Below are 12,447 nucleotides of genomic sequence, written 5' to 3'. Positions count from 1 at the left end.
CTGATAATCTTCACCTTAAATCAGTTAGGCTATCTTGTTTTATAAAAATGACATGATTGGGTTATCCTTCGATTGGTGTCATTCTCTATTCAGGCTACATTCAAAATGTGCTGCTGTCGGACCACAAATAATTTGGAAAAAAAATATGATTTGATTATGATTCTGTCCCTATTTTTATATTTGGAAGAAAATAAAAAGTCAAGAAAATAAATGCTGTATTTACTGTTAAGAGTTTCTGAGCGGTATTTTAATCCATCACGCCCCTCTTCATCATCATTCAGCATTCCCACAATGCAGCGGGGTGATGTATTAACATGGCGTCAATGGTTGCTATTTTGAGCAGGGCCGTGGGATTTGAAAAACATTATGTCTAACAGAACCATGGAGGTAGCTAAACAATAATCCAAAATCAACTTAAGAGCCTGAAAGTAAGTCAATACGTGCTCCTGTGTGTTGTTCTTGTCGAGGGGGTGTTTTCTGTGTTTAGTTACTCGCTCCTGTGTGGCAGCTGGGTGCCAGTGTTATTTATCTGCCGTTAACGTTAGCTAGCTCAGCCGGACGACCGGGGGCAGCTAACGGTAGCTTAACGAAGACAGCTAAAGGGTCCGCTGGCCTGGAAGTCACCGTGAATCGTTCCTATAACAGAGGAAATGCCTTTCGGTTTTAATGGTGAGCATTACTTTTAGTCGGTAATGGCTGCTTTCGTGGTGAACGCCTCTTTCGTTTCTGTTTTGGCAGTGCAGCTAATGTTAGGTCACGTCGTTTATCCAAGTCAGTCTCCCCATCAGTTTCGTTTCGCCTGAAATAAACATTAGTCATTTTTCCAAACAGTCACGTTTGAGACACCTAACCATAACCCAATATTTCCCTGGATTTATCTCTAAAACACCGACCATGTAAGGTTTTGGTACGGAATACAATAAGTTAGGGGAAACTGTCTTGAACACAACATCTGTAACATTACCTGTCCGCCAAAGAGATGTGTTGTGTTCAGGGCTCTCCGTTTTACCTTGATAAAAGCCGCTCTTCTTTAATGATATAAAGTCAGTTAAACGCGAGAAATGTTATGCTAAACATTTTTTTAAAGTATGTTTAATAGAGAAAATAAATAAAAAGTGCAACTTAATTATAAATACTCGTTGCTTTCATGACTTTAAGAAACCACATAGGCGAGATAAAGATACATTGTAAACATTTTTATTTAAACAAGATCCCACTGCTTTTCACAAATACAGTTGGTCATGTTAGTGAGGTGTAACTTTTCCATGTTTGTCAACCTCAAAATTACTTCTGATTAAAAGACGACACCAACACTTACATTTTTCCATGTTTGTTATATTGTAACCACACCATGTAATTCAGTATTATGTGATTTTTAATTAAATGGTTTATTATTGAACATACCAGTATTATCTAACAATTTAATCAAACACTTGTTCCCCAATTTGAATAATAACAATTTAGTAGATGCAGAAATACTGTGTGAAACATTTGTACAAAACACATAATCACAACTTTTCATATTTTGGTTGGCCATATTATTTTTATTGTAAGACCTATACTTTCCTAATTTTCATTTGAGCATTTCTTCTTCTTTTTATATTCATTTCTGTTGGCATAATAGGCAAATGTATACAAACCACAGTAAGACACGTGAAATGTAAATCAACTCGTGTATTTGGTTAGTTAGCATCACCTGAATTGGTAAACAAACCATGCTGTCCAAATATATTCATGCTAATTAGACTTATAGCTATAATTTCCTCTCTTTTCCTTATCAAGGCTTTTGCTGACCTGCCTCTGTCGTCGTCCTCAGCGTGGTGTTAAGTCCACCAGCAGGACAGGAGGGATGGACGAGTCCAAAAGTCCAGTAAAAACAAAACTGTCTCAACCGAGGGGACCCAAAGCTTCGTCCGCTGAGAAGTCTAATAAAGAGGCTCCTGCGCAGAGAGAGGCTCCCAAGTCTACAACCCGCAGCAAAGAAAACCTCACTGCTACAAAGGATGAACATAATATAGGCAGTCAGGGAAGCCGCGGGCCAGGCAAGACCTTCACAGACATTCCCCAGGACAAGAGGAGAGGACGGCCCCCCAGGACAACAAGACTGACTGGAAGAACAAGTTCAGGGGAGAGGGGGAAAGGCAAAGCTCCAGGCTCCCAACAGAAGCTGGTGGCACACGCTCCGGACTCCAATGTGTCTTTATCTGCAGACAACAGCCCCTTGGCAAACAGAGAAACCAGCTTTCCTGTAGGGCATGCTACACGTAAAAAAGACTTCACAGAGCAGGCCAGAAGCTCAAGTGCAACTCCAGCAAAGGAAAAGTCCTATGGTAGGTTCTCACAGTTAATGTTCTTAGAGGATGAATCCTTCTTTATTAAATACTAGTGAATTAAACGTTGTCTCTGTTGTTTGTAGGGGGGAAAGCTGCTGCGTTGATGCATCAGCCTGTTGAAGAGGTGAGGCCGACTGTTGAAGAAGGGCCCCTGACAGAGCAACAGCTGGGCCTCCGACAGGCAGAGGAGCGCCTCTACAGAGACTACATCCATCGCCTGCTGAAAGTGAGGAAACAATGTAGTCACGCCTGATAAACAGGAAACATATCACATGACACAGCTCATGTCATGTACTGCATTAGTGCTTCATAATTATGCTTTGTTACTTAAAAAAACAACATCTGAGATGTTAAATGCCTTTTATTTTTGAATCCAAAGTTCTGTTACAGCTGTTATATCTTGAGACAAAATAAAAGATGGAGAACTTAATTGGGGGAACTACAAAAAATGTAAAGATGGAGTCTAAAGAAGTCTTGCTCTTTTTGTGAAAAAGGTAAATAATGGAGAAGTAGCCCTTCCATGTTTTCCTTCCATGTTTTCCGATCTAATTTCATCATCACCAGCCTTTGTTTTTCCTGAACTATGGATGTGTTTGTTTTATCTCCACCTTGCAGGAGCAGGTTGGATCAATGATGTCAAAGTGACAAATCCAAAAATGTTAAGAGAACATGCAGAAACTAATTACTTTTTGCCTCTTGTTGTTTTCACAGCAGTCCATCGAGTACCCAAACTATCAATACTTATGCAAGCTCTGTTCGGTGCACATCGAGAACATTCAAGGAGCACACAAACACATCAAGGAGAAGAGACACAAGAAGAACATCATGGTATGAGAGCCTCCAAGTGTGTGTTGTCCCTCATCCCGTCATTCACATGCTTTATTTCAAATAGACACGACGTATTTAACATTTTCTCTTTCTGGCGTGTCAGGAGAAACAGGAGGAGAATGAGCTGCGTTCCCTCCCCCCCCCCTCTGCTGCCCAGATGAGGGCCTTGGACGCAGCAGTCCTGGAAACAGCTACACAGTATGGCATCTCAGAGGAGGACTTCGAGGTTCGGAAGGCCTTGGTCATCAAGATGGAAGAGATCATAAAGAAGCACCTCTCAGGTTGTTTGCTGTGATGTCACTCAGTCTTGTCTATGTTGCCTGCAGCTAGGGATATAAAGGGAGGAAACGCTTAGGAAAGTTTAAAGCTGGAGGGGACACTTTATGTGTGGCTTTGTAGGGAAAACATTCCTATAACTTTTTAGCGTAATGTATGTTAAGTTGTCCCCCAGGGGATGTTGAGTTCCCCTCTCTGTCCTCAGCCCCTACCACCAGACAAGCATGCACTTCATAAAGTAACCCGTTTGAATCATTATTGCATAGATAAGGGTAATTGTTATCCAAATGCCTGATATCATGCACATCGAGGTGACTTAAAATGTTTTTTTGGGGATGACATACTGCAATTTAAGGCTCCCTGCAATACCTCCAAAGTGTTCCAGAGCTGGAGAGGAATTGTTGCTCATCGTTTAGACTTCTGCTACGTACTAAGTCTTAGCAACAGTCATTTAGCTGTGCGTATAACATTATTAATTTAACACATTTTTAGCAATGTTACATCTCTGAATTGCTTTGCTGGTATTGTCAGACTCTAACTTTTTCCCAATCCTTCATTTTTTGGGTTTCTTTGAAATGATGCAGTTGTTATCAATGACTGTCTCTGGCTTTCACAGACGGGATGTGAAGACGCAACTGAATTTGTGAAACAGCCAATAGGAACAGTTTCTGACATTCCAAGTTAGATTTTGAAACCAGAAATCAAACCAAGAGCAGGTGAAGAAGGCTTGTTTCTAGTCTAGCTAAAGAAATATAGCTTACCCAGCTTGAAGTGCTGCGGAGATCAGACCACGCTAGTCATTACTGATTTTTGGAAAATATTTTCCAATATATTCTCTTTACTTTTTATTTCATTTTTTATTACAACAGGCAACAGATACACTTAACAGACATGAAAGTATGATAACGTGACAACCATTCACGGATTTAAAACAAAGACAATTGTGAAAAAAAAGAATTAAATTAGCAATTTAAAACCCAAACACTAAAATATATTTTCTTTGATTTTCCAGCTTGTGCTCTCCGTCTTTATGGTTCATGTCTTACCCGATTTGCCTTCAAGACGAGTGATATCAACATCGATGTCACCCACCCCTCCTTAGTAAGTCTGCTATTACACAGAATGGTGATATTATTTCTCTATAAAAGAGGACATTCTAAATCAGCCGTGACATTTAGTCTTATATTTGATGACTCACTTTTTAATTTCACTTTTAATCTGTTCAGATGACACAACCTGAGGTCTTGATTCAAGTGCTGGAAATCCTCAAGAAAAGCTGTAAGTTTTGCTCAGTGCATTTTATATTCTCCGCAGGCTTACATACGATTAATTTCTACGTAATTGTGTAAATCTGTCTTTTTGTTTCTCTGGATTATTGTATCTATCTTGATGTTATTTGTCTGTTAGCAGCAGCCCAATTAGGCCTGGGCAACATGAAGACAATCTAATTCCACAATATTTTGACCAAAGAGTATCTTCTCAATATTGTGATGATATTGTAGGGGTTTAAAAGTATTAACACAATTTAAACTCAGATAGTTAGTCACTGTGGAACACTTAAAATCACAGATGTCAAAAACAGAAGAAGAATTTGTCTACTCTCCCAGAAAAGGTGACAGAGAAAATAAATGATTTGTTTTGTCCTTTCACAGATAGACCATCTCCTGTCATAGAATCTATCATTGCGCCCAAGTGTTTTTATGAACAATATAACAGATATTAAATCTCCTGATATGACACTAGATTTTAGTTAGCTTTAACATTACAGTTAAGTTCAGAAATATTCTGTAATGTACCAGTTCTTTTAGTAGTTGTCTTTACCATATGGTCAATACATCCACTTTAAAGGACTAGCCAATCTTTATATTACATACAGAGTGTATAGCCAGGTCAGATGTACGTTTAAAGGGTCCTGAGCATGTTTCTCTTCCTTTTTTCTTATGTATTAACGATCGTATTGTATCGTATGGTCAGCCCTTCTCACAATTATTGTGTGTTTTTAAACTCAAGCTCATTAACTGTTTTTTTTCTTTTTCTCTAGCGGAGTTTTCTGAGGTCGAATCAGATTTTCATGCCAAAGTTCCTGCTGTGTTCTGTCGAGATGTTAGCAGGTGAGTGCCTTTAAAGCCCCTAACCCTTAGTCAGTTCACTCTAATTGTTTCAATTATTTGTAATTCATGTGTATAAAATATGGTAGTTACTTTAGTGATAGCATGTAGTTCTCAGTAACTTACCAAACTGACTCTTTTACAGCCAGATCAAAATTAGAAAACATCATTGATGCATATTTTCATGTTTTATGGATTTGCTTTAAGATTTTGATCCAACTTTTCATTTGGGTCTTCCCTAACTTGTGTTCCTGTGCAGCGGCCTGATGTGTAAAGTGAGTGCCGGTAACGACGTGGCCTGGCTCACCACCAATCACATGGCTGTCCTGTCTAGACTGGAACCCAGGTTGATCCCTCTGGTGATGGCCTTCCGCTACTGGGCGAGGGTAAGGCTGCGACTGACACTTACTCCACAGCTGAAATGCAACAGATTTAAAAAGCAGCTCAGCCGTGTTTCATAATAAACATAATAGTCAGATATCTGCAGGTCGGAGTATAACAACCACTTATAGAGTTGGGCAGGAATGAGTGCTTAAACCAGGAACTGAGTAACCATTTTATCCTTTTCGTTTCCCTAGTCTGATGGTCAATGGTTTCTTGAACGTGTTTTACTTTAGATCCCTGAAATAAGATCTGTGGTTAACCAAAGCTTTAGAGATGTTGATGTTTTGTTTTACTATTCACTATTGATCCCACTCGTGCATGTCCAAAACTTCACTGATCCCGCTGAACAAACGTATCACTAATGTGTGTTGCCACAGAGCGGTTTTTTTTGTTAGTCGAGGGACCCTTTGGGATGCCAATTTCCCTGTCGGCCTACAAAAATAAGTCATCACTGCACCTCTCTACAAACCCTACTTGTTTTACTAATGACCAACAGACATTCATTGCAATATGTTCTTAAAGGAACATCTCTATTTCTGCAAAACAACTATAAATAATAATACACCCAGCTATACTACATGTACACTGAACAAAAATATAAACGCAACAGTTTTGTTTTTGCTCCCATTTTTCATGAGATGAACTCAAAGATCTAAAACATTTTCTATATACACAAAATAACAATTTCTCTCAAATATTGTTCACAAATCTGAAAAAATCTGTGATAGTGAGCACTTCTCCTTTGCCGAGATAATCCATCCCACCTCACAGGTGTGGCATATCAAGATGCTGATTAGACAGCATGATTATTGCACAGGTGTGCCTTAGGCTGGCCACAATAAAAGGCCACTCTTTAACATGCAGTTTTGCTTTATTGGGGGGGTCCACTCGATTCACAACATTACCCTAACACCAGATACTGACTGGTTTTCGGACCCCCCCAATAAAGCAAAAATGCACGTTTCAGAGTGGCCTTTTATTGTGGCCAGCCTAAGGCACACCTGTGCAATAATCATGCTGTCTAATCAGCATCTTGATATGCCACACCTGTGAGGTGGGATGGATTATCTCGGCAAAGGAGAAGTGCTCACTATCACAGATCTTTTCAGATTTGTGAACAATATTTGAGAGAAATGGTTATTTTGTGAATATAGAAAATGCTTTAGATCTTTGAGTTCATCTCATGAAAAATGGGAGCAAAAACAAAAGTGTTGCGTTTATATTTTTGTTCAGTGTATGTCTAACTGCTAAGAATAGGACTGTTTGATTAATCCTAGAATGCAAACTGATCAAAAGTATTTCCCCCCCTGCCTGTTCATCTCTGCAGCTGTGTCACGTTGACTGTCAGTCTGAAGGAGGCCTCCCCTCGTACTCCTTCGCCCTTATGGTCATCTTCTTCCTGCAGCAGAGGAAACAGCCCATCCTCCCTGTCTACCTTGGCCGCTGGGTAGGTAAACTGTTGGCTATTTCAGGTCCTTAACATTCTCCATACTTACTGAAAGGGATGTTTTAAATTTAGTTGAATTTGTAATTCTTACTTGCCTCTTCTATTTTTTTTGGCTCACATTAATGGTCTGCTTCAAATCGGCTTTAGCTTCTTTGACACTGTAGGGGCCGTCAATTGAATGTTGTCAATGTAAATGTGCAGGAGGCATGCTCAAATGCCAGACCAAAAGCTGCGCCCTGAGATAAAATAAGTTAGACTTTTGGAACATACACAACGGTGTCTGACACACTTTTTCAGAGCAGGACAGTAACAGTGTCACCTCTTTGTGTAGCGCTAGTTTTTTCCCATATTATTTTAAAATCAATTTCCCTCATAGATTGAAGGCTTCGATGTGAAACGTGTGGACGAGTATCACCTAACTGGAATTTCGCTGGACTCGTTTGTCCGGTGGGAGCGCAGACCTCCGAGCTCCACGGACAACCGAAATGACAACCGAGGAGAAGGCAGACCCAAACCAGAGCAGAAAAAAATCGATGACTCTCATTTCTCAGAAGGCTTGGTGAGTCTCACTATTGACATTTGATTCAGATTTCATGGCATGTGTTTGCAATGTGTTTGTTGGCACCCTGCTTTTAACTAACTCTCCATTACCGTCCCTTTTTCAAAGACGCGCCTCACCTTGGACATGGGTAAAGATGTGACGCTGGGTCAGCTGTGGTTGGACCTCCTTCGTTTTTACACACTGGAGTTTGCTCTTGAAGAACACATCATCAGCATCCGCTTGAAGGAGCTCCTCTCTAGGGAGGGGAAGAACTGGCCTCGCCGCAGACTCGGTATTGAAGGTAAGAGAACACTGTTGGAAAAGTCATCTAACAAGTCTTGAGAAATATCAGAAATTCACACTTTTTAAATATATTTTTAGATCCTTTTGCCTTGAAGAGGAACGTCGCACGAAGCTTGAACAGCCAAATGGTGTTTGAGTACCTCCAGGAGCGCTTCCGTACGGCTTACAAGTACTTCGCTTGCCCTCAAAGAAGGGGCTGCGGGGGGCGCCAGAGAGGCAAGAAGGGAGGCAGGCATGGAGCAAAGTTAGAGGAGGTTGACAAGAATCAAGAAGATGAGAAAGTTGAAAGAGGGTTTAAAGAAGACGAGGAGCCTGACAGTGACGATGCAGATGGATCCTATCCGTCCAGAAAGAAGGATGAGAAGACTTTAGACACCAGGCTCACAGACATGGTTTTAAATGAGGGGTGCAAACCCTCCCTCTGCCCCAACGGCCTGCTGGACAGTGACAATGAGGGAGAGGAAGAGGAAGAGGAGGAGGAGGAAATAAGTGTTTCAGATAAAGAAGGGCCTTTTCTACCTGAGGATCTTCACTATGTGTTTGATAAGATGATTTTCACCGGTGGAAAGGTAATTATGATAATCTCCATTCACCCGTAGTGATGATGCGGTTTTGAACTGTTTGTGATAGAGCTCATTTAAGATAAGATACACCTTTATTAATCCCCGTACGGAAATTCAGAGCAGCAACAGCAGTAAGACTGAGACTGAGGATAGGAAAGGTAAGAGTTTGCACAAGGATATTAAGAAAGAACAGTTCAAAGTATGAGGAACCGTATAAATACAAATTAAGGATTGTTTACAGATATGAATATATTAAACATTTATATTTATCATCAGCACCCAGAGGTCTACAATACCTCATATTTAAACAAAGACCAGACAAAAATCGATGTTTATAAATGTATGTGTACAAACCATACACTTTATATGGTAAATTGCCTATATAGTATATTGTCAAATCACGTTATGTTGAGTGCAGACAGAGAAACTAGCATGATCGATACATTTTGGGTTTACACCACAAGACTGATTCAACAGACTTGTGACTTGCTAAATACAGCTTTCACTGTGCTGTGTGTCTTCGTATGATATCATGAAACCAAACACAACGTATCTAGGACTTCCACCACATGTAAAGTACCAAAAGTAGTTATTTCGCCCATTGCGGATGAAGTGTTGTTGGTATCTACATCGAGATAAGCCGAGTTCCCTCGCCGGTGCGCCTAGTTTGAGTTACGCAAGTAAAGATAAATGAAGCAGCGGTCAATTGCGCGAGTTATAAAAAAGTAAGTAAGGCAACAGACGCTTTGTGTCCTGTTTTGAGTGTTTTTCTCATATGAGTCCATACGCTTGCTTCAGTGCTTGTTTTAGAGCATAATCTGACTTGAATTTGGCCCACACATACAGTGGGGCAAAAAAGTATTTAGTCAGCCACCAATTGTGCAAGTTCTCCCACTTTAAAAGATGAGAGAGGCCTGTAATTTTCATCCTAGGTATACCTCAACTATGAGAGACAAAATGAAGAAAAAAAAGTCACAGAAAATCACATTGTCTGATTTTTAAGGAATTTATTGGCAAATTATGGTGGAAAATTAAGTATTTGGTCACCGTACAACCAAAAACAAGATTTCTGCCTCACGACCTGTAACTTTCTTTCTTTAAGAGCCTCCTCTGGTCTTCCACTGTTAACTGTATTAATGGGCACCTGTTTGAACTCGTTATCAGTATAAAGACACCCGCCACAACCTCAAAACAGTCACCTCCAAAACTCCAACTTATGCCAACGACAAAGTCCAAAGAGCTGTCAAAGGACAACCAGAAACTAAATTGTAGACCTGCACCAGGCTGGGAAGACTGAATCTGCAATAGGTAAGCAGCTTGTGTGAAGAATCAACTGTGGCGCAATTATTAGAAAATGCGAAGGACATACAAGACCACTGATAATCTCCGCTCGATCTGGGGCTCCACGCAAGACTCACCCCGTGGGTCAAAGATCACAAGAACGTGAGCAAAAATCCCAGAACCAGCACGGGAAACCTAGTCAATGACCTGCAAGAAGCTGGGACCAGTAACAAAGCTACCATTCAGTAACACCTACGCCGCCAGGGCTCAAATCCTGGCAGTGCCAGAGTGTCCCCCTGCTTACGCCCAAGTACATGTCCAGGCCCGTCTTGAAGTTTGCTAGAGAGCTTTTCAAGATGATCCAGGAGAGGATTGGTGAGAATGTCATTTGGTCAGATGAAACCAAAATATATACTTTTTGTAAAAACTCACTAGACGTGTATTGGAGGAGAAAAGAATGCTGAGTTGACATCAAAGACTCACCATACCTACTGTTGAAACATGGGGTGGAAACATCATGCTTTTGGGGACTGTTTTTCTGCAAAGGGACCAGGACAACCTGATCGTGTAAAGGAAAGAATGCAATGGCCATGTATCGTGAGATTTTGAGTGACAACCTCCTATCCATCAGCAAGTGGCATTGAAGATGAAACGTCGCTGGTCCTTCAGCATTACAATGAATCCAAAACACCGCCCGGGCAACGAGGAGTGGCTTCGTAAGAAAGCATTTCAAGGGTCCTGGGAGTGGCCAAGCCAGGTCTCCAGATTCTCAACCCATAGAAAATCTTTGGAGGGAGTTGAAAGTCCGTTGTTGCCCAGGCGACAGCCCCAAAACTCCAATCTGCTTAGAGGACGATCATGCATGGGAGGAATGGCCAAAATAACCAGCAACAGTGTGAAAACCTTGTGAAGACTTACAGAAAACGTTTGACCTCTGTCATTTGCAAACAAAGGGTATATATCAAATATGAGATGACCTTTTGTTCATTGACCAAACACTTATTTTCCACCATTAATTTGCAATATACAATTCTTTTAAAAAAATTTTTTTTTCCATTGTTGAGTTATACCTAGGATGAATATTACCAGGCCTCTTCATTCTTTTAAGTGGGGAGGAACTTGCACAATGGAGTGGCTGGACTAAATACTTTTTTGCCCCCACATGTATATGTTTTGTAGCAATGGACAGTACAGTGTTTCCCCTTAGGTTTACCTGCTGCGCTGGCGGATGGGCTGCCAGCGGGATGAGGGGTGATCTGTGCAGGAGGGGGGGGGAGTTACTTTTGGGCTATAATGCAGATTTTGTTTTAGTTTTTTCAGGCTTTGTTGTTATCCTCCGCTCTGTCTCTGACTGTATGTGTGTGCATTCGTGTGTGTGTGTTTGTGTGTGTGTTGGGGAGCGGAGCCAGCCCTTCGGAAACAGACGGAGGGGAGAATGTGAATGCGCTGCAATGCGTTTGGACACTGAAACAGTGACATTATTGGGATAATTAACATAAACGTTTAGATGTCTATTTAGGAAAGAGACATGTCAATGTGACAAAGTGACCGCATGAACAGTTTTTTCAGTTCGATGTTGGCGCTTTTTTATACATACAGTGGGCAAACAAATATTTAGTCAGCCACCAATTGTCAAGATTCTCCCACTTAAAAAGATGAGAGGCCTGTTAATTGTCATCCCTAGGTATACTCAACTATGAGGGACAAAATGAGAAAAAAAATCAGAAAATCACATTGTCCTGATTTTTAACATTAGTTTATCTTTTTGCAAATTTATGGTGGAAAATAAGGTATATTGGTCAATAACAACAAAGTTCATGTCAATACTTCTTGTATATATACCCTTTCGTTGGGCAATGACAGAGGTCGAAACGTCTTTCCTGTAAGTCTTCACAAGGTTTTTCAACACACTGTGGGCTGGTATTTTGGCCCATTCCTCCATGCAGATCTCCCTAGAGCCAGTGATGTTTTGGGAGCTGTCGCTGGGCAACTGGACCTTTCAACCTCCCTTTCCAAACGATTTTTCTATGTGGGTTGAGATCTGGAGACTGTGCTATGCTCTCTCCAGAGAGCCTTGAAAATGCGTTTCCTTACGACCACTCCTTCGTCTGCCCCGGCGCCGTTCTGCTGTTAATACTTTTAAACCCCCCTACAGATATCATCAGCAATATGCTGAGAAGATATCTTTGGTCAAAAATATTGTAATTAGATGTCTTCATGTTTGCCCAAGCCTAATTGCTGCTGGCTAACAAGACAAATAACATCAAAATAGATACTTAGATACAATAATCCAGCAGTGAGAAACAAAAAGACAGATTTACACAATTACGTAGAAATTAATCGTATGTCAGCCTGCGGAGAATATGAAAATAAATGCACTGAG

At 40.8% G+C, this 12,447-nt stretch overlaps 1 protein-coding gene across 1 annotated transcript in view; it reads left to right on the top strand.

The window, feature by feature from the left end:
• Positions 1 to 295: 295 nt before the first annotated feature.
• LOC104945894 (terminal uridylyltransferase 4-like) overlaps positions 296 to 12,447 on the top strand; it is a 13,461-nt gene continuing 1,309 nt past the window's right edge. The window contains exons 1-16 of the mRNA XM_010771621.1: positions 296 to 428; positions 1,783 to 2,330; positions 2,417 to 2,559; positions 3,045 to 3,161; positions 3,265 to 3,442; positions 4,450 to 4,538; positions 4,664 to 4,715; positions 5,479 to 5,548; positions 5,805 to 5,931; positions 7,257 to 7,376; positions 7,753 to 7,935; positions 8,044 to 8,218; positions 8,299 to 8,789; positions 9,982 to 9,988; positions 12,041 to 12,046; positions 12,114 to 12,117. Of these exons, the coding sequence (XP_010769923.1) occupies positions 1,850 to 2,330; positions 2,417 to 2,559; positions 3,045 to 3,161; positions 3,265 to 3,442; positions 4,450 to 4,538; positions 4,664 to 4,715; positions 5,479 to 5,548; positions 5,805 to 5,931; positions 7,257 to 7,376; positions 7,753 to 7,935; positions 8,044 to 8,218; positions 8,299 to 8,789; positions 9,982 to 9,988; positions 12,041 to 12,046; positions 12,114 to 12,117 (2,243 nt within the window). The 5' untranslated portion in view covers positions 296 to 428; positions 1,783 to 1,849. The remainder of the gene's footprint in view (positions 429 to 1,782; positions 2,331 to 2,416; positions 2,560 to 3,044; positions 3,162 to 3,264; positions 3,443 to 4,449; positions 4,539 to 4,663; positions 4,716 to 5,478; positions 5,549 to 5,804; positions 5,932 to 7,256; positions 7,377 to 7,752; positions 7,936 to 8,043; positions 8,219 to 8,298; positions 8,790 to 9,981; positions 9,989 to 12,040; positions 12,047 to 12,113; positions 12,118 to 12,447) is intronic.

The sequence above is a fragment of the Notothenia coriiceps genome, unplaced genomic scaffold (genome assembly GCF_000735185.1).
Source record: "Notothenia coriiceps isolate Sejong01 unplaced genomic scaffold, NC01 NC01_scaffold00010129, whole genome shotgun sequence".
Lineage (NCBI taxonomy): Eukaryota > Metazoa > Chordata > Actinopteri > Perciformes > Nototheniidae > Notothenia > Notothenia coriiceps.
Note: the sequence above shows the minus strand (reverse complement) of the source record. Positions and strands in the feature narration are given on the sequence as shown.